Genomic DNA, 25,570 nt, shown 5'->3' on the forward strand with positions numbered 1-25,570 from the left:
GGGGCTGACTGCCGACGTAGATCTGCGTTAGGCAGTCGGCAAGTGGTTAATGAGGTCATCCAGGGTAGCTCCAAACGGGTGATCTCCTTGAAAAGGAAGATCAGTCAAGGCCTTTTTTGAAGTCCGATTAGCAAACCAGCACTTGAGCCAAAAGGCATCCCAAAGGACCACTGTCAAAACAGAGAGGCAAGCCATCATGGAAGCTGCATCCAAAGAGGCATCATAGATAAACAGGAGAGACTTTCCTGAAGATGCACATATTGCGAAATGCATTGTGGTCTGAAGCCGAACTATTGACCTTCACACGTCACTTCCTAGTGGTGGAACGCACGGCGGAACGCACGCCATCACTGCAATTCACTCCCGTTAGCCCTGAAGTCACCTGCCGGAAAAAAGCAACAGCGGCGTTTCAGAACCCCCAAGAGCTTTCTATCTGGTGCTAGGAAAGCACCCATTCTATTATTTTACTTGTGATTTTATGTCATTAAACGGTATTACACTATCCCTGGCTTCCGGTCTCCTGCATCCCTCCATTGAGTCTTCTATCTAGAGATCCCTTACTGGTTTTTGGATTAGTATTGCTGAGAGATAAATGGAGCAGTGTATTCTTTGAAGCCTGGTGAACCCCTGGTGAATACCGTACCCCCCTGGTGAATATCTGGTGAATAACGTACCTCCAATTGAAAGGGATTGATGGAGGAGGATTAAAGAGCGATTTATATAAATCCAAATGCCTGCAGGGTCTGTGAGACCCACATTTTTCTGGTGAGCGCATTATATTATCCACTCCTTGCTCACTGGATCACTGGATCAGATTGAGTACACTGGATGATTTTAGTTCACTTTACAAGATATTTCTTGTCCACCATTAATATCACTATATGGACTCTACCATTGTTCATAAGAGCACATTATTTGCACGGTCAATCATCACATTAGAGTGATTCACGCTTTAGTGCACATATTGCACTATTGCACATGAATTAATTTTTGTAATATTTAGGTTATCCGATTCATGCTTATATGCAGCACTGTGCTTCATGCGTGTATGTAGCACTGTCCAGCATATGCACTTCATCACTTTTATACACTAAAGATTTTTATAAGCAGATATTTTTAATATTTACAGTAAGTTATATACCAGCTTTTATATCAGCGCCTCTTAAACCTGTCATTTATAATCATTTTTATTAGTTCCATACTTTTAAAATTCTGGGGCAGCAGATATAATTAATATCTTTTAGCTGTTCCACTTTATGTCGGACTGAGCGCCTTCCGATTGTTTACAAATCACAGATAAACTGCAGGCCTGGACCAGCTGGGCAAAGGCAGGGAGGAGCTGTTCCCCTCCAGGTCACGGTGTAGGAGCTTAGCCCACTCGGTCAGAGTTTGCGACACTAGGGCAATGATAAATACCAGCCTCATTGCTGAACCAGACAGAGTGTACATAGTGTGGGCCACAACCTCCGCCTTCCGGTCAGCCGGATCCTTAAAAGGCCAGGGATTCTTCAACAGGAATCATGGTAGCCTTGTTTAATCTGGAAATCGGAGGGTCCACCACCAGTAGTATAGTCCATTTCTTTAGAAGGGACTCCTCATAGGGGTAAAAAGGGCTTAGGGACCCCACTCTTTAGCGACAATTCTGTCAAAATAGGCCGGGAAAGGAAACACCTTTGCCGCTCTGGATGGCTTGTGAGTGCCAGAGGAAACTTGCACCTCTGTCGCAGCTGTATACTGCATCTTCAGGGTCTCACGCACTGATACAATCAGTGCATCCACCAGCGCCTTTTCGCGTGCAGGCGCAGATGTGGAGGAATCATCCTCACTATCAGAGGATTCCAGGCGCGTGGTTGCAGACCCAGCAGGGTGACCCACATCCGTGGCGGCCGAATCAGATTCAGGATCTGATGAGACAGATGAGGCAGGGGGCACTTTCTGCTAGCCTGTCGTCCACAAGCCACCTCCACCCGGGACATAAGGGACTCCAGGAACGCCATCAGTGCATACATACATAGATGGTTAGCCTCAGAGAGGGGGATCAGGTGGGTAAATGTGCTCCAAAGACTCCAGGAGTCACCAGGGGGACCCCACAAAAAGTGTAAAACACTGCTAAAGGACAACCTCCACCACGCTGGCGGCACCACCCGGTCACTAGGCACAAAGCACCAAGTGATCCTCAGCAGAGAGGGAGAGGACCCCACCAGACTCACCACCCACAGAAACAGGCACCTGCAGCCACCAGGAGAATCTGCACTACACATGCGACGATCAGGAAGTAAAATGATCCAGGAGTCAGCACTGGGGGATGGGGGGGCTCCCACCACCCAATTCGCCGCCAATGTCATGGCCGCCGCTATTTCCAATGGTAACCCACAACAAAATGGCCACTGGACTACACAAACCTGGTCGCTGTGTATAGAAACATAGAGGCTACAACAAAAGTGCAGCACCACGAGGCTTACAGGGACCCAGGAAGGAGGAGACCAGGTCTCAAGGACAGATCCAGGCAGGATGGGGGGCCCTGGCAGGAGCCCCCACCAGGTACAACCCACTCCCTTCCCCCCGCACAGTCGACCGTCCGGTCGCTGACGGCGAACCCCCTGGCCCCCCCATCGCCAGTTAGCGCACTTCCCCTATTCCAGGAAAGTAGCCAGACCACCCAAACAGCCCCAGCATTGAGGGGTGCAGGATAAGGGACTTGGCAAGGAGGGGGTGCCTGCAGGAAGGCGGGGAACCCCGGAGTACTGCTTTCCCAAGGAGGGGCCCACGTCCACCCCAAAACCCTCCAAATGGAGAGGGAAGGACAGCTACTCACCTTACCAGGACCAGGCTTGCACTGCTCCAGACAGAACCCCTCTCCACCGAAGTGGGGGGGGGGGCTGTTGGCCAGGAGGAACGCTGTGACTCGAGCCCAGACCCGATCGTATGCAACCACGCGTGGTGTTTAACTCGTAGGCCGGCCCCCTTCCAGTAGGGATATGTCACGGCCGACCTTGTGCGGAGCGGAGGTCTGTGCGTGCTTGCTGGCCAGACTGGGGTGATCACTGGATCTAGATTATCCAGCCCATCACCCAGTCCGGCAGTTGATTGTAGATCTAACAGGAAAAATGCAGGAGGAAAACATTTTCTATCTAAAAGATACCAGCAAGGAACTAGGTCCTTACTCCTGACTAGGCAGAAAAAAAAAAAAAACTGAGTGGCTATAGCAGAGAGAGGGCGTATACATCCTGGGACTGCCCATGGGTGTAGCCAGAATTATTTTCTGCCTAGTGTCCTACTCCTGTAGGGGGCAGTATAACACAATGGTTATGAATATCAGGAGCTATCTCCGTCGATGAACGAAAGAGAAAATAGTGTGTCTTTAGGTCAGGTTGCAAAGCAAGAAAATGTGCCAATTTTAAAAGAAGGATTCTTTTCTATACTCACTGTATAATTGAAGTGTCACTCCTGTCAAAACAAGAGAACTCAGGAGCAGCGATCTTACTACCAGTGTGCCAAGCACATAACCACTGAAATATTTTGAAAGGTCCGTCCACTCAAAAGTGATATTTTAACTACATCACGTTTTTGGCCCTTTTTGTGTTTTATATAATCCCAACCCCCGAAACTCCCTGCCATAATACCCGACTGCCCCACCCTATAATTCTTAATATTCCCACCTACATTTGGGTGTTCCAGCTCCTCTTGTTACATTCTTCATCTTAATATAACAACCAAAAAAAATATAAAAATCTAGCCTATATGGCGAGAGCCCCCAGCATTATACAGACCCGGGAACTCAGTGCAGAGATCTCACCATCACAACCCCCGAAAGAAAGAAGAATTAGTCAGGTGGTTTAACTCTCCAGTATTCAAACACAAAGATCAGTTTTGGATGAACTGACCCCTCAAAGAGTACTTGGATTAGGTTTATGGCATAACTAAGGTATTTTAAATTTGGCCAGTGCAGTTTTAAAATTAATTGATCATAAGCTTTTAGAAGAAACATTTTTCTGCAAAACATAGCAACGCTTGGCTTCTTAAAGTGTCAAGGGGCAGAGAAATGGGATCCTTTAGTGGTCTACTAATCTTACAGTGCACCAACAATTACAAATCTAGAGATTGGTTCCTTCTCCTGGAAGGTCAGAGGTACTCTTTTCTGTTACAAAAAAAAAAAAAAAAAAAATGTATATAATGGTCCTAGTCAGTTGCTCATAATGTTTGATACCTCAGCCTCATTCCCTATAGCCGTATGATCGCAATCACACCTGCCGTGGCACGCTCTATGATCGCAGTGTCTTTGAGACACAGCTGATCACAAAATCAGGGTAAAGGGCCAATCAGAGCGTCCCTTTACCACCTGATCAGCTGTGTCCAATCACAGCTGATCACCATGTAAACACAAGCTGGTTATTGGCATTCCTTTCCTCATGCTGACAGCGTAAGGAGAGGAGAGCCAGCAATCTGTTTGTGTGAAAGGGACATCTACACTGATAATCAGGGCACTGACTATCAGTGCCGCCTCATCAGTGTAGGAGAAAAATTACCTGTTTGCAAAATTTTAGAACAAACTTGAAAAACCTTTTTTTTTTTTTTTTTTCTTCAAAAATGTTTAGTCCTTTTTTGTTTATTTAGCAAATAGTGAAAAATCCAGTGTTAAATAAATACCACCAAAAGAAAGCTCTATTTGTGTGCAAAAAAAAAAATGATAAAAATGTAATAAGGGTACAGTGTAGCATGACTGCACAATTGTCATTCAAAGTGTGACAGCGCTGAAAGCTGAAAATTGGTCTGAGCAAGAAGGGGGTAAAAGTACACAGTAGGCAAGTGGTTAAAAAATGCATAACAGTAATTACATACTACCCGTAAATTTGGAGATACACTAGATTCTCAGGGTAACAAGTGGACCTTCTTGCTGATATTAGCGGCCCACACATTCTCCCCCTTCTCGAGAGGTAACAGTATTATTACCTTCAGGAAACACGTGCACCCATTCACCATTGTTCAACTTTTCTATAACGAAGTCCATTCCTCGCTGATACACACCATCCCCTGCAGATAGCAAGAACAGTAAGCCATAACTCAACATCATCCTACATTTTGTAATAGGGACATTAAATTATCAATAAACAATTATTGCTATAGGTGTAAAGAACGGTTTTGAGCTGAAATAATCACTGCTAGCTAGATCTATGAAATCCATGAAAAAAGTGCTTTAAAAAACAAAAAGTACAGTCCAAAAGGAAATTTTTTTTTTAACCTCTAGACCAGGGGGGGGGGGGGGGTCGGGAACCTTTTTGGCTGAGAGAGCCATGAACATAATTCCGTGAGAGCCATACACTAGGGGCCGGGAACCTTTATTTAATATTCATATTCAAGGGCCGCAGCTATACAATGAGTAGATGGGAGTCGTGTGAAAGTGCCTGGAGTCCGGTCGGGAAGAGAGCAGAGCAGGCAGGTATGCAATGAGGCCGGAGTGGTGAATCGCCTGCAGGCCTGCGAGTGATGGAGGCGAGTAAAGGCCTTGAGAAAATGGAGGCCGGTCGCTGAAGGCCTCAGAAGTGCATGTGAGAGGCAGCTCCCGCTGGTCCCTGGGTGTCAGAGGCAAAGGAGATCGTGTCTGTCGGGGCACAGAGAGCGGATGGCAGGTCTCCTTACCGGGCGGTGATTGCCAAGGCCCTCAGATGCACAGCACAAGAGCCGGCGGCGGTTCCGCGAGGTCCGTAGTGTGGCAATCCGGGTAGCGGTGGGTAGCCCACAAAGTGTACCGTCGATGGGTGCAGAAATCTCCTTGGCACCGGGCACAGCTATGCGGATGGCACTGGAGTGGTAGACGCGACGGAGCTCTGGGACTACACGTCCAGCGCGGCCCACGTCCGGACACTCCCCCCTTTATTAAAGATTTGTCTGTGAGCCAGATGCAGCCATCAAAAGAGCCACGTCTGGCTCGCGAGCCATAGGTTCCCTACCCCTGCTCTAGACATTAGACACCACACATTACAAACAGATTGTACAATCCACATTATTTAACACAAACTATGCAGCACAAGGGTTAAAGTAAAATAACTATTCAATAAAGGCGGCTCTTGAACTAAAGCATACCTGCAATTAAAAATAAACAGGTTAACATTGTTGCCTTTTTTTCTGAAACAAAGGCTGCCCTGGATTTCAGGATCGGCTCTCCTTTACTCGTGCCTGTCAGGCAAGTACTGAGGAAAGCCGATCAACGGCTCTTCCTGTGTACTATGTGACCAGCCGTGATTGGACACGGCTAGACACATGGCAAAGAGCCTATGTCAGTAGGCTCTTTACCGAAATCGGAGATGCGGTGTGTCAGTGTGACACGCCGCATCACCGATCGCCACTCTGCATCCAAGAGTCTTTTAAAAGTTGCCATACTCTCTGCAGTAACTACCATTTGTGGTAGAGAATTCCACAATCTTGTAGAAACCCCCTAAAGTTAAATCTCTTCTCCTCTAATTGCATTGTGAATGACAGGTCCTCTTTATGGGGAGAATGGGGGTCAAAAGAGCTCAGATCTCTCCTACAGGCTAGAAAGCCTGAAATAAAAAAAATAAAAAAACACACGATCTCGGCTATATTGACAATTGCCAGGCCGGGAAAGATGTCATCACGTCACGCCTGGGCCCTACGAGAGTCATACTCTATGGTGTACTTCCGCCCCCGGTGGCCTTCTCTGGCTCAGATCGCACGGGCGAGCCGGTAGAAGCACCAGAAGGCGGCGGCGGGTGGGTTTGGGGGTCCTGTAAGAACGATCAAGCAGCTTAACAGCTGCTACGATTGTTCTTATGGTACAGGGAATCGACGGGAAAAAAAATAAATTAAAATGATATCTGTATGATGCATCATTCTTCGCATATCCCCACTTAAAGCCCTGAACGTCATATTATGTCCAGCGGTAAAGAAGTGGTTAAAGCAGCTGCAGGAATATCTGGCAAGTACTGGCTGTGTGGTACATGTGACAACAATCTCCCATATTCTTCATATGTCTGGGCTATGGGGTAGAGTGGCAAGATGGTAGACTTTTCTTACGAAGAAAAACATCCAAACCTGGCTAAATTTTGCAAAAACACATCCGAAGTCTCCCAAAAGCATGTGGGAAAATGTGTTCTGGTCTGATGAAACCAAGGTTGAACTTTTTGGTTTTGGCCATAATTCCAAAAGATATGTTTGGCGCAAAAACAACACTGCACATCACCAAAAGAAAACCATACCAGTGAAGCATGGTGGTGACAGCATCATGCTTTGGGGCTGTTTTTCTTCAGCTGGAACAGGGGTCTTAGTCAGGTAGAGGGAATAATTGGCACAAAACCTTCAGGCTTCTGCTAGAAAGCTGAACATAAAGAGAGGAACATCTTTCAGCATAAATGACCCAAAGCATACATCCAAATCAACAAAGGAATGGCTTCACCAGAAGAAGAATAACGTTCTGGAATGGCCCAGCCAGAGCCGAGACCTGAATCAGATTACAAATCTGTGGGGTGATCTGAAGAGGGCTGTGCACAGGAAATGCCCTATCAATCTGACAGATTTGGAGTGTTTTTGCAAAGAGTGGGCAAATATTGCCAAGTCAAGATGTGCCATGCTGATAGGACTCATACCCTAAAAGACTGAGTGCTGTAATAAAATCAAAAGGTGCTTCAACACAGTAGTAGTTTAAGGGTGTGCACACTTATGCAACCAGTTTTTTTTATTTTTACTTCCCTCCATTTTCAGTTTGTTGTTTAACTGAGTTGTACAGTTTATAGGTCACATGAAAGGTGGAAAAAGTTCCTGAAATGATTCATCTTTGTCCCATTTTTTTACATCACAGAAACCTGACATTTTAACAGGGGTGTGTAAAAAAGGAAGGGTTAAAGTGATATTAAAGCTGCCTTTTAAAAAAAAAAAATTAAAATAAAACAGGTTATACTTACCTGCTGTGTGCAATGATTTTGCAAAGAGCAGTCCGGATCCTCCCTCTTATTGGGTCCCCCGCCAGCGCTCCTGGCTCCACTTTTTCGGCGTGTGCCCCCATAGAAAGCCACTTTCTATGGTGGCAATCATGCAGCCTCACTCCCTACTCCTTCATCAAAGGATTTGATTGACAGCAGCAGGAGCCAATGGCTCCCGCTACTATCAATCTGCCCAGTGAGTAGGGAGCTAGCTGGGAGAGCCACTGATCTCATGTAATCTGAATCGAGATCGGCCTCAAATAAGTATAGGAGGGGGCTGGGGTGGATTTTGCAGCACAGAAGGTTTTGTTTTTACCTTTAATGCAAAGAATGCATTAAGGTAAAAAAACCTGAAGGCTTTAGAACCACTCTACCTTGTTCAATGCTTTAAGGCCCGTACAGAAATCGGACAAAATATCCTCCGATTTTTCCCTCTCTTGCTCAGCGGTCATAACCGTTTTTAGTTGACAAGAAATTTCTCGTCCGATTTTTTTTTTTTTGGGACATTTGTTCCCAGACTTCCGGGTTGTCAGCAACTTCAGATCATGCGCAGTCTTTCGTATCCAATTTTTCACAGACGTACTGCATACACATTAAACGAAAATTGGTCATCTGGGGACGGACGATAAAAATTTTGGTGTTTGTCCCTCCGTTTTTTTCCGTTGAAAATGTTGCATTGCCTGCTGAAAGTTGTGTACACACTAGCCGAAAATCGTACGATTTTACCTCGGATGGGAATTTTCGGCAGATCTTCTACTAGTGTGTACCCCACTTTACCTAGCTTAGTGAGTGTAGGCGCCAGTGCTAGTGGCAGTATAAATGTCAGTGTGATTTAGGTAAGAAAAAAAATAAAATATATAGGTTTATTATTTAGTGTCAGTGCGAGTGTTCGTGTCAGTGTGTTTATGTAGGACAAACAAAAAAACAAGAGACATACCGTTGATTAATGGCACTACTACGGGCACAAAGAACGAACCACATACACATACATGGTACTGCCACAAATCGCCAGGAGAAGGAGAATGTATTTTGCAGGTTTTTTTGGTGCCGATACACAGTAATGGCATAAAAATAAATAATAAAAAAAAAAAATTATTATATATATATATATATATATTTTTTTTTTTTTTTTTTTTGTAATATTTGGGCTACTTTTCCTTTGATAAAAAAAAACAAAAATGTATATAGTCCACCTAGATACACTAATGGCACTTTTCCACTGCAAGTACCGGCTAGTACCGGCTCGGCTCTACTCGGCCCTGCTTGGCCCGGTTTGCTTTTCCACTGCTGGTACCGCATGGTATAGTGTCGGAACGGTTCGGTACGGTACAGGTTTGCTTTTCCACTAAAGTAGTACTAAAGTTAAGTGGGTGGGATAACAACAGGGTGAGTGGGATTCTCTGACCAATCAGTGGCTAGTAGTGACTGCATGCAAAGGATTGTGGGATATGGTACCAGTTTGGTACCCGTTGGAACCACAATCGAGTAGGTACTGTTTTTTCAGAGCCGTACCGTACCGTTCGGTTCCATGCAGTGGAAAAGCAAACCTATACCGTACCGTACCGAACCGTTCCGACCCTATACCATGCGGTACCAGCAGTGGAAAAGCACAAAAGCGTGCTGAACCGGTACGGTTCCATGCAGTGGAAAAGCGCCATAAGTAGTTGCAATGATATGTAAAGATATAGTAATTCTTGGATAAAGGATTTCCTGCTAGATCTCCCACAGATGGTCAAACATATTTCTTCCCCACGTATGGTTAGCACAGGAGTACCGCAAGGTTGTGTATTATGCCCGCTTTTTTTACGCTCTATCAAATTGAGATTGTACTTTTTGCTTTTCCACAAATAGCATCATCAAATTTGCAGATGATACCACTATAGTTGGTTGCATCTCAAGAGGGGATGAGAAATATTATAGAGAAGAGGTGGCCAATCTAGTAAAGTGGCGCGAGGTAAACAATCTGTCCCTAAACACTGGGAAGGCCAAGGAATTAATAATTGCTTTTAGGAAGAGTAAGAGTAATGTGGCCCACTCTATATCAGAGGAGAATTGGTAGAGCAGGTATCTGCTTTCAAGTTTTTAGGTTTTAATATTTCAGAAAATTTATCCTGGTCATTGACGTGACAGCTGTTACCAAGAAAGGTCTGCAACGTTTATACTTAAAGCGGAGTTCCACCCAAAAGTGGAACTTCCGCTTTAGGGAGTCCTGAACCCCCGACATGCCACATTTGGCATGTTATTTTTTTGGGGGGGGAGCGGGTACCTAGTTTTGACAGGTACCTGCTCCCACTTCCGCTCGGAGCGCCGTGGCGCCCTGAGCGGAAGTTCTCCTCTCCCCCTCCCTCCCTGCAATCTTCTGGGACACGTCAGAGGTCCCAGAAGATTGCCGGCCAATCACGGCGCGCAGCGCGACTCGCACATGCGCAGTGGGTACCCGGCTGTGAAGCCGCAAACTGTAACAGCCGGGTGCCCACAGCAGTGATGCCGGCGCAGAGGGAGAGGATCGAGGCTTCGGGCGGCCGCATCGCTGGACCGTTGGACAGGTGAGTAAATGGCTGGAACTCCGCTTTAAGACTTCTCTTAAAAAAACATCTTTGAGTTTTTCTACTGCTCTTAGGCTCCATTCACACCTGGGTGTTTTTGAGCGTTTTTCAGCTCCAAAAATGCTCAAAAAAAACGTTCCAAAACGCCCATTAAAACCCTATTCATTTAAATGGCCCCTGTTCACATCTTAGCATTTTGCAAAACGCCTGTAGCTGAAAAAAAGTACATGAGCTTCTTTTTGGGCTGATTACCAGTGTTTTTGATAGAGGTCAATGCCTGCCTTCAAAAACGCCAGAAAAATCGCGGTAAAAAACGCGCGAAAACGCTATGCTCAAGTGTGAATGCAGCCTTACTGCATTTTAGCTTGGTATTCTAATTGCACACTGGCAGAAAAATCTGCCCTTTAGAAAATAATAAAAGCTGCCCAGAAGGTCATGATCATGAGTTGCAGATTAGTTCCTTTAAGCAAAATGTATAAGTCCCGTTGTGTCAGTAGGGCAGGCAAAATAGTGAATGACCCCGTCCCACCCTGGAAACTATCTTTTCGAACTACTGCCATCTGGCAGGAGGTTTCGGAACATAAAAAGGTGAGGACAAACCGTTTCAAGGAAAGCTTCTTTCCAAGAGACTTTAAAGTGATTGTAAAGTCTTGTTTTTTTTTGGGGGGTTAAAAACAACGTTATACTTCCCTGCCCTGTGCAGTGGTTTTGCACAGAGCAGCCTGGATCCTCCTCTTCTCGGGTCCCTCTTCGCTGCTCCTGGCTCTTACCTTCTGTTGAATGCCCCCACAGCAAGCAGCTTGTTATGGGGGCACTCAAGCTGACCTGCAGCTCCCCGTGTCCATTAAGACATGGAGCCGCGGGCCTGCCCCCTCTTTCTCCTGATTGACAACACCGAGAGCCAATGGCTCCGCCGTCTCAGCCAATCAGGAAGGAGAGACTCGTTCCCGATTGGCTATAAGCAGAAGGCTTATAATCTTAATGCATAGAATGAATTAAGATAAAAAAAAAAAAAAAAAAACCTTCTGCCTTTACAACCACTTTAAGGCCTTAAATGCTTCATGCTTTCCTTTTTAATTCTCTTTATATAGGGGTGCATTGTTCATATACGTTTATGTTATGGCTGTTATATTATATCTGTGTGGAGTTTTTATAGAATTCCATTGTAATGACAAAGTATTTCTCTTATCTAACACATGTCAAAGTTGCAAAATTGGGCTTGGGAGTTAAGATTTGTTTTGACCTGGGTCATAAAGGAGTAAAGGCTATTGCTTTCTGAATTTTGTTGGGGCAATAAAGATCACAAAGCACTATAATTACCTGCAAATTATACAATCTGATAGCTCAGCTGGTAAAGAAATGCACACTTACCTCGGCATACCGGTACACACTTGCCCAGGCTAAAGAACAATGAGTGATACTCTTTAGTAAAGCAGATATCGGCAGCTGTGGGTGTCCTGTGGCAGGGACATACAACAAGGAAGATATTTTACAGTGGATATGCCCAACACAAACATTGTTTTTTAATTACGTTTTATTAAAACATAGAAATATTGAACTCACCAACGCATCCGACTCATATTCCAGAGGTGCTTTAGCTGCAAGATTCCTGCAGAAAAAAAAAAGAAACCTTTACCAAAAAGGGATCTAGGAATTTTAGCACTAATGCTATCACTGAGCAATGATTGCTGGCTGGGCTTTGGGATGAACCAATGTGTGGGAAGTATGAAGCACTATTACGTGATGCCAACTTACCCCAGAGGTGCGGGTCATCCATGCAGGACTGGTGGTTGGAAATGGTGAGGAGAGGTGTATTTGATTGCCGTTTTTCAATAAGGTCATACAAGACTTCCTTGTTGTGCACTTTCAGGCGATTCATGTATTCTGCAGGAATAAATATTAAAATAACCAGTTACAGACATTGTAAACAGATTACATAAAGCTTTGGTTTCATTAACACAAACTGACATAACATTTAGGCCGCCTTCATCCATGTGAAGTACGTTGCACCACCACATGAACATTTAAGAACAGTATTCTGTGCATTAAAGTGGTTAAGCCACCTATATAAAATCATACCATCCCCTCTGTAATATATCAAAAAGTGTCCCTGTGTTCTAGAAAAAATATGCCGATCTGTACCTAAATCAGAGCGGTTCCCGGTGCTCAGCTGACTCCTCGGCTCTCTTTTTTGCCCGGCTGACAGCTCCAGCGGACAGGGCTGAGCACTGCCCACTGACGTCAGCCAGGGAGGAGGGGAAGAGAGGAGAAAGAGAGCCGAGCGGTCACTTGCTGCTCGGATTTAGGTACAGATCAGCATATATTTTTCTGATAACACAGGCACACTTATTGGTAAATTACAGAGTGGATGGGATGATTTTAAATTAAACATTAAAAGAGCAGCAGGAGGGTAGGGGGCAGGCAATGATGAGTAGACAGGCAGGGAGGGAAGAGGATGGAAAGGACAGAGCAGGGTTGCGGATGACGGAGGCACTTTAATTGGAGGCAGCCCATTTACTTTGAAAGAACTATTAAATCAGTAAAAATCAGTTGTGTATTTTTTTTTAGATTTAACCACTTAAGGACCGGAAGGTTTTACCCCCTTAAGGACCAGGCCATTTTTTGCGATACGGCACTGCGCTACTTTAACTGACAATTGTGGGGTCGTGCGACACTGCACCCAAATAAAATTGATGTCCTTTTTTTCCCACAAATAGGAGCTTTCTTTTGGTGACATTTGATCACCTCTGCGATTTTTATTTTTTGCGCTATAAAGAAATACAAAAAAATAAAATAAAAAAGGAAGAAGAAGAGCAACAATTCTTAAAAAACACTTTTTTACTTTCTGCTATAAAAAAAAAATCACAATAAAAGAAATTATATATATTTAAAAAATCTTTTTTTTTTTCATCATTTTAGGCCAATATGTATTCTGCTACATATTTTTTTTTACCAAAAAGAAATCCCAATAAGTGAATATTGATTGGTTCGGCAAGCTGCCTCCACCCGGGACACAAGGGACTCCAGGACTGCCGTCAGTGCATGGGATGGATGGATGGTCGGGATCCCAGAGAGCCCCGCAGCCTCAGTAAGGATATCGGGTGGGGAAATGTGCTCCAAAGACTCCATTAGTCACCAGGGGGATCCCAAAAAAAAGTGTGAAACAACTGCTAAGGGACAACCCCCACCACGCTGGCAGCACCACCAGGTCGCCAAGCGCAAGCAATCCTCAGCAGAGAGGGAGAGGACCCCACCAGACTCACCACCCGCAGACACAGTCACCTGCAATCACCAGGAGAATCTGCACTACATGTGCGGCGATCAGTAAGCTAAATGATCCAAGAGTCAGCCCCAGGAGGGGCTTCAAACGCCAAAAATCACCGCCCATGGGGCTCCACTGTCATGGCCGCCGCCATTTGCGATGCAAACCACAAGAAAATGGCCACCAGACTACACATACATGGCCGCCGTGTATAGGAATACACAAGGCTACAACAAAATAGCAGCTCAGTGCGGTGCCACGAGGCCTACAGGGACCCAGAAATTGGGAGTACCAGGCCTCAGAACAGATCCAGGCAGGACAGGGGGCCCTGGCAGGAGCCCCCACCAGGTACAAACCCCCGCCAGTCGATCGTCTCGTTGCCGGCAGCACAACCCCACCCCATTGCAAGTTAGCGCCCTGCCCCTACCCCAGGAAAGTGGTCAGACCACCCCAAAAAAAACACATCCCCAGCGTATGTGGAGGGAGCAGGAGGAGGAACTTGGCAGGGGGGAGGGGGTGCCTGCGGGAAGGAGGGGAACTGAGTGACTATAGCAGGAAAAGGGATTATACCCCCTGGGACTGCCCATGGGTGTAGCCAGAAGTTTTTTCTGCCTAGTCTCCTACTCCTGTAGGGGGCAGCATAACCCAATGGTCAAGAATGACAGGAGCTGTGTCCGTCAATGAATGAAAGAGAAATGTGTGTTTTTTCCATGTGAAACCGCAAAGCAAAGATACAAAGCCAGCCAGCCATATAATCAACACATAAACGATTCTGCAATTAGTTAGCTACTGCTTTCTATTATTCCTAAAAACTAAGAATTCATCTTGCAATCATATTCAAATTAGTCAGATAGAAAATGTTCCATCATCCTAACCCCAATACTATAAATTGGCTCACTAGCCCATCCAGAAGTCTACAGAAGGCCCAACATCAAATACAGGCATCCCTGGAAACTCTCTTGTATCTTGTGTAAAATACTTGCAAAATATGTTGCAAGTGTAGAAAAATGCTGGGGTGCAAGTCTATCAGAAAACTAAAGCTGATCATACGATTCTAGTAAAGGCAAACACTCCCACTTAGAACTTATTTTGAATGACTTTAGTGCATTGGAAAGACCTAGGTTAGTCTTGTCAGCAAGGATCTGCAAAAGTCAGTGGGGTTTATTTACTAAAACTGGAGAGTTCAAAATCTGGTGTGTCTGTGCATGGTAGCCAATCAGCTTTTAACTTCAGATTGTCCAATTCTGACAACCCCCCCCCCCCCCAAAAAAAAAAAACTGGAATCTGATTGGTTTCTGTGCAGAGCTGCACCAGATTTTGTGCTCAAGTTTTAGTGAACCAATCCCAGTGTGACTTGACCAGCCATTATACATCAAGTGCACCACAAAACTATTTCAGATTAGACAGCAATTGAAAAAATAGGCATTGGGACTTTTAAGGTGCAACTTCAATTAGATTAAAAAAAAATGAATACATTTGAAAACGTTTCTTTTATTAAACATACTAAAAAGTCATAAAAGTGAATAATAAAAGCACGTATGCGCTTGTCTAAGTATTAAATTCTGAATTATTTCTTCCACATATACATTGCACTATTTTCCTCCACCAGTCAACTACTCTCAACTATATGCCATGATATTAGTTCTTTTAGAAAATCTGATTGCTGGCTGGGTCATCTGATGGAAGAAAGGGCCACATTTTCAGATTTCTGTGGGAGGTCAGTAAAATCTCTACACAGCATACTTCTCGTCCAGTGTTCTCATCGAGCCATTGGCCTACCCGTGACTGCATTTACTCAACCTACACCCAAACCCAAATTCCACTTCATCTGGAGGGGGCTGGGGGAGCCTCTGTACCAAGTTGTATTTTTTTTTCCTTCTGATCTGATCAGCACCTTATATTCCTCTAATCGTAGTCCCTCTCTGCTTCCAACCTTTTAGGCAGAGGACAATCAAAGCAAAGCAACTGACACAAAACTCAGTAAGGCAGAAAAGGGAGAATAGGGAATAATAAAACTACCACAATCCCCTCACAGAATTTAGTTGATCTGCTCATGTAAAACATATAATTTATTAAATAGAACAATGTAAAAAAAAAAAAAAAAACAAAACCCCTAAATACAAACAAATTATAATTCCTATAAAACTCATGCAGGAGCCATCTAAAATACTAATACCAGTTGAAATTTGCATATAATCAAACAAGAGCATACATTTTTTTTTTTTATTTAATCACAGTTGTAAAAAATACTAAAAGGTTCGTGCACACAGACTAACTGTATATAGGCATTTTATATACCTAGTTTAAATGGTGTATGGTGCATACAGCCTGCCATACAAGGGAATTTCTTTGCACATCTGTACTCTTGTATACCTCAATGTCGTGCATGGCCAGCTTTACACACTCATTCTCTCATCACTTTCCACACAAAGCAAATAAAGATCTGTGGGTTTTGGGCACCTTTCTCAGGCAGATCTAGAGATACTTACTGGTCCAAACCCAGCTGTAAGTGCCGACAAGTCCAGTAACAATGATACTAGTGACATGCCTTCGTAATCGTATTTGAGCAGGAAACGGCCATTTCACCACCAAAGGCATCTTTCACAGGTCAGCAGCAATCTGAAGAAACAATAATAAAAATACACACACAAAATATTAAAAGATAAAAAAACATAATTGGTACATCAGCAAAAATGATGCGTTAACTTTTTACTGCACCAGTATTCCTATTATTACTATCGAGATACTGGTTTGGAAACTTGAAACTAAAGCCCCAATACTTTCTCTGCTTCAACCATCTGAGCTCCCTCCTCTCCTAATGCCCCATACACACGTGCAGATTATCTGCAGACTTTTGTCTGCAGACTTACCAAAACCATATAATATGAGGTCAAACCTAAACACTTTCAATTTGTATGCAATCCGGCAGGCCCTTGCACTACATAGAAAAGGTAAGTCTGCAGACAAAAGTCTGCAGATAATCTGCACGTGTGTATGGGGCATTAGTTTCTTCCTGGTGCTGGTTCTTCAGCCATCTTGATTGTCCGGTGTAGTATGATATCACTCCTGCACATGCACAGGAGTATACTCATTCTTGCACACAGGATCTGTGCCGGAATGTAAACTGAACTGCAGAAGAGGCAATAAAGAGCCTGCTTACAGTTTTTTTTTTTTTTTTATTAAAACTTAAGTTCCACTTTAAAGTAACATTATATGCAAAACCTTTTTTTTTTCAGTTTTAAGCAGTGGCGGCTGGTGAAGTTTTAAGATGGGGGGGCGCAAGACCCCGCCCTTCTATTTGGACCCCTCCCATTTCTCAGAAGCCCCACCCCTTATAGACTACACCCATTTTGTCCCCTGTATTTTGCTTACGTGAACAAATTCTCCCAATATATCACATATTAAGGGGTCTCTCAGTACTAGTATATCCTATAATAGGGAGCAGGGGCCCTATTATGGTATATACTGTGAGAGACACCCTATTATAGGATACACTGACAGAGTGGCACAAACCCCACAGTACAGACCCCCTAGCACAAACCCCACAGTACAGGCCCCCTAGCACTAATCCCACAGTACAGACCCCCTAGCACTAATCCCACAGTACAGACCCCCTAGCACTAATCCCACAGTACAGGCCCCCTAGCACTAATCCCACAGTACAGGCCCCCTAGCACTAATCCCACAGTACAGGCCCCCTAGCACTAATCCCACAGTACAGGCCCCCTAGCACTAATCCCACAGTACAGGCCCCCTAGCACAGCCGCCGCCGCCCTATCCGACTCGCCGAGTGGTCCTGGTCCCCGACTCTCCGTCCTGCTCCAGGCTCCTGGTGGACTGGTCCTCCTGGTGAGTGACTCACTGACTCAAGTCGTCGCTCGTCGCCGGTCTGACTCGGGCTGCCCAGTGCGGAGCTGCGGATGGGACGTCTATCTCTATCAGCAGCGCGACACACTCGGGCGGTAAAGAAGAAGGCGGAAGCAGTGACCCCGGGGCGGGGACTGGATCAATCACAGCCAGGATATCACAGGATATCACGAAGGTGGGGGTGGCGAAGCGCTCCTTCCGGCGCCCAGGTTACGCCCCCAGAAGGCAGCCAATCGGCGCCTCTTCTGGGTCGTAAACCCCACCCCCCCCCCCCTTTAGCCACCACATAGGTCGACGATTCCGGCGAACCGATTTTGTTTTTTTTTTTTTTATATAACTTTATTGTTCTTTTTGTCTTTTTTTTTAGGGGGGGCGGCGCCCTGGCGCCCCCTATGCACGGGCCGCCACTGGTTTTAAGGGTATATTTTTAAATCTTTTTTGCCATCTGTGTCCTACTGAGAAGATTTACCTTCACTTCATGTCCGATAGCCACAACAGGAAGTGAGAGGAGAGCCTTGAAAATTAAGGGAATCTGTTGGGGATCCCCATTGGAAGATTTCTCCTCTATTACTTTTCTGGGGACAATTCAAAATTTGGGATTTTCGTTTTCTTTCATGTTTAATAAAAAAAAGAAAACAGGACAAACAGTGAATCTCCCTAATAGGGGCACAGACTGCAAACCTAAAATGTGTTCTAACCTTCACTCTATCCAAAACTGAAGTTTTACCTTTAGTGCACATAGGAGAAATCGGAGAGAGGTCTGTTTTTACTGCAATTCCTTCAGTAGAGGCAGCAACTGAAAATAGTTTTACTAGAAGATGAGGAGGAAGCACCCTGTGATGGATAACCACTGCAACCCCCCCCCCCCCCCCCCGGATGAGCATTTTGGCATCGAACAATCCCTTCCTAGCAGATTATATATATATATATATATATATATATATATATATATATATATATATACACACATACACACACACATATACACACACACACACACACACACTAAAAACAAAGGTTTTTTAATACACAAAATGTTGGCTTAGAGAAAAGCATGTCCATGTACAGTATAGTATGTACTCAATACTTGGTCAGGCCTCCTTTAGCATGAAATTACTGCATCAACACGGCGTGGCATGGAGGCGATTAGTCTGTGGCACTGCTGAAGTGTTATGGAAGCCCAGGTTGCTTTGATAATGGTCTTCGGCTATACTGTACATAGACATACTTTTCAGTAAGCCAACACCTCTGTATTAAAAATTCTTTTTTTGTTATTGGTCTTATGTAATATTCTAGTTTTCTGAGATACTGAATTTTGGGTTTTCACTAGCTGTAAGCCATAATCATCACAATTAAAAGAAAAATGCTTGAAATACACTGCTCAAAATAATTAAAAGGAACACTTTGAAAACACTTCAGATCTCAATTGAGAAAAATCTCATGCTGGATATCTATACTGATATGGACTGGGTAATGTGTTAGGAAGGAAAGGATGTCACATTGTTTGATGGAAATGAAAATTATCATCCTATAGAGGGCTGAATTCATCAACCTACAGAGGGCTGAATTCAAAGACAACCCGAAAATCAAAGTGAAAAAATGATGCCGCAGGCTAATCAATTTTGCTGAAAGTTCAGCGCCTGTCCCCTCTCATCCGATCCGATCCCCTGGACCGATGAAAAATAGGTTTTCCAACCGTCCGGATTTCACGGACAGGATCGGATGCGGATGGCAGCGGGTGTCAGAGGACATGTCACCGCTGACATCCGCTGCTCCATAGGGATGAATGGGGCATCTGATCAGATCCCCCTAAAAAACTGACAGGCAGATCTGATCGGAACGCCCGTGTGAAAGGACCCTTAAGGAAATCGAACAACAAAAGTTGTATAGTGTGTATCCAGGCTTAGCGTGTTCCAATGCTCATGATAAAACAAATATGTGAAGAGGGTGGGAAAAAAAAAAAAAAAAAACTCATGTTTTATTGCATTATTTTATTTCTGAATGTTAAAGCAGAATTCCTACTGAACCTAACCAGTCTTAAAAATGCTCCCTCTCCCGTCCTGACATCTTTGTTGATTAATTTGTGTTAGAAAGATGAATACAATTACCCATTTTGAGCCCGTTCCAGTCTAGTCACATGATTTCCAGTCTGTCAGCCAGTGCCGCCAGCTCGGGAGAGAAGGGGGTGCTCGACAATGACCAGTAAAGCCTGGAGTGGTGATGTCACCCATAGGCTTCAATGGCCCATTCGTTGTTGGTGCTCCCTCCTCTCTGCAGCGACCACTGATTGACACAGGGGAGTCAAGTCACATGACTGGACCAAAATGAGCTGAAAATAGGTAAGTATATAACACCAATCTGCCATAACTTTATGACTACTGACAGATTAAAGCTAAATTCCCGGAGTTTAGCAACTTTGTAAAAAGTGAAGGCACACTATGCATTTAAGTGATAATAAAGTATTATTTTCTTTGTTAAAAATAACAAACATGCAATACTTACATGCTCTGTGAAGTGGTTTTGCACAGGGCAGCCCCGATCCGCCTTTTTTGGGTCCCTCTTCAGCGTTCTTGGCCCCTCCCTTCTGTTAAGTGCCCTCCTCCACAGCAAGCAGCTTGCTATGGGGGCACCGGAGCTGAGCTGCAGCTCCTCCTGTGCATTCAGACACTGAGCCCGTGGCCTGGCTCTGCTCCTTTTCTTGCCTCATTGGCTGACTGACTTTAATTGACAACAGCGGGAGGCAATGGCATCACCCTGCTGTCTCAGCCAATGAGGAGGGGGGGTCCCAAGAAGCCAAGACACTCCTACAACATCGCTGGATCTAGATAGTGCTCGGGTAAGTATTTGGGGGGCTGAGGGGGGACTGCTGCACACAGAAGCCTTTTTATCTTAACGCATACAATGCATTAGGATAAAAAAAAAAAAAAAAAAACCTTCTGACTTTACAACCACTTCAAGTCCAAAGAGCTGTATGACCTCTCCTGGGCTTATCTTTATTTATATCTTTACAAGCAGGTTTGTTAGCTTGACACCAACATTCCTTCTGTTGTCTCCCTTTTGTCTATGACTCCTGTGCGGTGTAGAGATGCAGAACTAAAATCCGTGTTCAGGTTGTGACATCTCATGTCCAGGCTGTGACCCTACATCTAGTAACCACTTGCTGACCGCAATATGTATATACTGTATACATTGCGGTTTGCAAGTGGTTTACTGGGGTTATGGCTGAAGACATCAGCCGGTGGCTGGCTTTCTCCTGAAAGGGTTCCGAGCGGCTACTCATGAGCCACTGGAACACTTTCATAGGTGGCAGGAGGGAACGACCCACTAGCTCCCCCGAGAAACGATCTGATGGTGCGGCCAGCTGGTCACAAAGACTAGATTGTGTCTGATTGGCTCTGGCCTTGGAAGACCAGAGCGACGTCATGATGTCATTTCCAGTCCAGGGTGAAAGGAAACAATTTTTTTTATTAAATAGGTAAAGGAGAGATTTGGTGTCTTTATGATCCCAGATCTCTCCATAAAGAGGACCGGTCATCCTTATTTCTATTACAAGGGATGTTTACATTCCTTGTAATAGGAATAAGGCTGGGTTCACACTAATGTGATTGCAGACATCGCATGTGATTCGCACCGTATTCCTGTGCACATTACATGCGATGTCTGTGCAAAGCAAATTCAGTCATACAGTTTGTATCGCTGAAAGCGCATCGCATCTGCACCAAAATGGTTCTTTTTTTTTTTTTGTACGCACTGGAAGTGGATCGGATGGGTGTTCAGACCCATGTGATGCAATTCCACAGCTCACACTGTTTTCTGAAAACCCGATTTGGGGGTGTCATTACCTTTATATCGACACCCAGAGTGGTTCGCAGAGCACAATGGGAACTGCCTGTGTTTCTGATGCACACTGTGGTTCCCACATCACACCAGTGCAAATCCAGCCCTAAAGTGATAAAAAAGTTTGTATTTTAAGGAACAATGTAAAAATAAATTTAAAGCACCCCCCATCCTTCCATGCTCATACGCAAGTAATGCACGCACATGTAAACTGTGTTCGCACCACACATGCACACCTCACAACTTTTAAAGATGGGAACGATAGACACCTATTAGCAAAGTATGTGTAGGCATAGGACACACCCCCTGCCACGCCCCCTTAAAGGACAATTATACATAAAAAAATGATTAGTTAAACCCACAAGTGCTTTTTTTTACCACTACTATTCCTTTGTATTGACTTTTAAAATGTAAAAATGCAGCAATTTAAAAATTGGATGAAAGGTTTAACACTGGGAAACCCTTTTTGAAAGATAAAAAGTGCATTTTATATACACAACTATATAGATCAGACAAAAATAAGGGACAAATGAGAAGGAAAAGAGGGACAGAGGGACTTTGTTTCAAATCAGGGACAGTCCTTTGAAATCAGGGACAGTTGGGAGCTATACACATTTAAAGTATTGCCGCGAACGTCAGAGCAAGAGCAATAATTCTAGTGCTAGACCTCCTCTAACTCTAAACAGGTAACCTGCAAAGGCATTTAAAAAGCATTGCCTATGGAGATTTTTTTCAAGGAGAAGTATAGCCAAAGCTTGTTTGTCTGTATTTCTCCTATGCATCACAGAAATGCAATTCATTTTGCCCTCCTGTGACCTGTTTTCAGCAGAGAGTGGACTGAAGTCTGCCCTCTGCTGACGTCACAGAAGTCGGTCCAGGCACTGCGTCAACGGAGTCTGGATTTGCAAGGTGCCTGGACCGACACCTGGCTCAGCCTTTCAGCGAGCCGCTGAAAGGCTGAGCCGGCTGCTCCCCGCCCCTCCTTCAATGAGCGAGGAGGGAGTGGAGAGCCGAGCGATCGTGGGGTTTGATCGCTCGGTTTTCAGTGCAGAGGCGCCGGGGGACAGATGCTGCATCCACCTAAGTATTAATCTAAAAAATACCCCAAACCTATACTTCTCTTTTAAGTACCTAGTTTGTCACCATTCCACAAGCATGCATGAATTTAAAGCCTGACGTGGTTAGATATTTATTTAGTCAACGTAACATCTTTCATATTATACAAAAAATTAAATAAAATCAGGGTATATATTGTTTTTTTTTTTTTTTTATTCATTAAAATGTATTTTTTCCATGTACCATAAAAAATTGCAATAATTGCCATTTTATTGTCTAGGTTCTCTGCAAATAAAAAAAAAAAAAACGTATAATGTTTGGGGGTTTTCTAGCAACAAAAATACTGATTCAAACTTGTAAACAAAAAGTGCCATAAAAGGCCTGGCCTTCATGTGGTTAAATAATAAAACCGGATTGTGACTGATCTAGGGAGTTTGGGATGTCTTGTAAACCTGGTAGACGCATCCATATCTAACCTCCTGCCCCGCTAACCCCACCCCCTCGTTATTAATTTTTTTTTTTTCTCCCCTCTTTCTCCAATTCTTCTTGCCTGCTCTTCGTTCCTCTGGTTCTTCTTTCTGACAGTTCACATTTCTCAAAATAAGAAGAGGGGTGAAGCGGATGCTGATGTTGCAGAAGCAACTGACATGTCTTTGCTTCTTTATGCCTTAGGCAGGCCATAGACAATTTGAATTTCGTTCGAAAATCGTAAATGGCAGTGTTATCGAACGATTTTCGTATCGTTAGTGTGGTATGTAAAACGTTCGATTTTCGTACGACAGCAAAAATTCACATATCCAACATGTTGGGTTTTTTTGCGAAAATCGGCCGAATTTCGTATCATTAGTGGGGGAGTTGTATGATTTCGCCTAACAAAACACAGAACAGTAGGGAGTGTGTCCGGTAGAGATGTGGTTAAAAGGCACAAAAAATAGTGTTTTGTCGTACGATTTTCGGCTCACATTGATGGTACACTCGATGATGTGCACGAGTGCCGCTTTCGTTTATCGAACGATAAATCGTACGTAATTCGAATCGTCTATGGCCTGCCTTAGAGATGTGCATCTCATCTTGGAAGTGTTGTACTGCGTATATGTTCTTACTGTGCTGGGATATACGCTATACATATGCGATTCGGAAATGTCTCCGTTTATCTTTGTTGTTATCACATGTTGTTTTTTTCCTATGTTTTATAATCATACGCTCCGGTTCATCCATCTTTGAATAAATAAAATATTTGAAAAATAAAATAAAACCTGATTAACCGCTTCACAACCGCCCGCTGAAGTTGTACTGCAGCAGGCAGCAGCTCCTGTGCGAACCGCCGTAACTGTACGTCGGTCGCGAGCAGGCTAGGGGGCGAGCGCCTGCTCCGATTGCCGCCCGACACCCGCGATCGCTCCCGGCTGAGAGAGGACGGTCGGCTGTTGTAAACACAGCTGACCGTTCTTCTCTCTGGAATGATCACAGAGCTCCCTGTGATCCTTCTATATAGGATTACAAGTCTCTATGGTCATTCCACAAGCCACGCCCCCCCCAAAGTTAAAATCACTTCCCTAGGCTCACATTTAACCCATTGATCACCCACAATGTTAACCCGTTCCCTGCCAGTGTAATTATTACAGTACATATTTTTTAGAACTGATTACTGTAGTAAAGTCACTGGTCCTCCCAAAAATGTCAGTCAGGGGTAAGATCTGTCCTCCGCAATGTCTCAGTCCCACAAAAAAAAAAAAAAAAAAAAAAAAAGGGACAGTCAGGGCTAGTACATTCCACAATGGATAGCCTCTGAACTGTCCCGGGTTGAACTTCCCTTTTAGAAGAAATACTTACCTTGAAAATGTCTTCTCCAGCGCTGCCATCTCAGGTGTGGGCAGCTGAAGCCAGCGCATCCTCTTCTGGTGCGTCGGAGTCCCAGAATGCCCTGCACCAGCCCCGCTCGTCAGTTCCGGTGCAGGCGCGTCATCCCTGCACAGTTTCTGGACATGCCCAGAAGCGGTTTAGCAGGGAATGAAACGCCTGCACCGGAACTGACGAGCGGGGCCGCTGCAGGCGCATTGGTTAACAAAGCATCCCTGATTTGTGATTTCTACACAGCGGTCAGTGCAGACCATGGTGATGGATAATAACACTAATAGACTGTACAGAGCTGACACCTACATTACATTGGGTTTGGTTGGGGCTTTCTTTCCCCATCTGATTGATGCACACATTTCTGACCAATCATCAGAGCTGACCTTACTGATGAATAACTTTATTATGCAAAAATAAGAGTGAACTGAAACAAATGGCCCCCAGAGAAATCCGTGCATAGATTCTATTCCACCATGAAAAGCATCCCTCCCTCCCCGACCTCCGAGCCTCCTGCCTGGGCAGCATTCTAGGAAAGCTCGGGGCTTCGGCCTGTACAAAGGAAGCCGCATGTCTGCTTCCGCCTCTCAGGAAGTGAATAGCCGGCTTCTCTCCCGGACCTGCTAGCCGCTATTGAGAGCTGTACAGCCGGTGGAGTCACCACTGGGGGCCGGTACGGAAAACAGGGACACAGGAGACAAAGCGCTGCCATCTTGTCGGTCAACCCACTCACCTGCTGTAGAGGAAGAGAGCGCCCTATGAGGGAAGGAGGTTTCAATCACCCCCAGGCGTCCCTACTGACCGTCCTTTACCGCTTTCACCCTGAGCCTGCACTCTTATCTCTGTCCGCTAGATGGCGCTCACACACACACAACATGTCTGCCTCCAGCTTCCTCTTCCCTCACGGGGGTAGCTTCTGCACTATTATTATTAATTATTATTATTATTATTTAATCGCTTCAAGACCAGGCTTTTTTTCTGAGATTTGTTGCTTACAAGTTAAAATTATTATTTTTTGGTAGAAAATGACCTAAAACCCCAAAACATATATATATTTTTTTTAGCAGTGTCAAACTCCATTTCATCACAGAAAGCATCAACAGTATGGTTGCCCTTGTTAAGAAAAATAAAATAAAATAAAAAATAAAAATTAAATGAAAACTAAGAAAATAAATAAAAATGAAATAAAAAATGAAAATAAAATAAAAATAAAAAAT

At 44.4% G+C, this 25,570-nt stretch overlaps 1 protein-coding gene across 1 annotated transcript in view; it reads right to left on the bottom strand.

The window, feature by feature from the left end:
- Positions 1-25,138, bottom strand: part of TAFAZZIN (tafazzin, phospholipid-lysophospholipid transacylase) — a 39,976-nt gene extending 14,838 nt beyond the window's left edge. Inside the window, exons 1-6 of the mRNA XM_082264700.1 lie at positions 25,087-25,138; positions 16,232-16,361; positions 12,236-12,364; positions 12,044-12,089; positions 11,852-11,937; positions 4,951-5,031 (exon numbers count right to left, since the gene is read on the bottom strand). Of these exons, the coding sequence (XP_082120826.1) occupies positions 4,951-5,031; positions 11,852-11,937; positions 12,044-12,089; positions 12,236-12,364; positions 16,232-16,340 (451 nt within the window). The 5' untranslated portion in view covers positions 16,341-16,361; positions 25,087-25,138. The remainder of the gene's footprint in view (positions 1-4,950; positions 5,032-11,851; positions 11,938-12,043; positions 12,090-12,235; positions 12,365-16,231; positions 16,362-25,086) is intronic.
- Positions 25,139-25,570: the final 432 nt, after the last annotated feature.

The sequence above is a fragment of the Pelophylax lessonae genome (genome assembly GCF_965119305.1).
Source record: "Pelophylax lessonae genome assembly, chromosome: 7".
Classification (NCBI taxonomy): domain Eukaryota; kingdom Metazoa; phylum Chordata; class Amphibia; order Anura; family Ranidae; genus Pelophylax; species Pelophylax lessonae.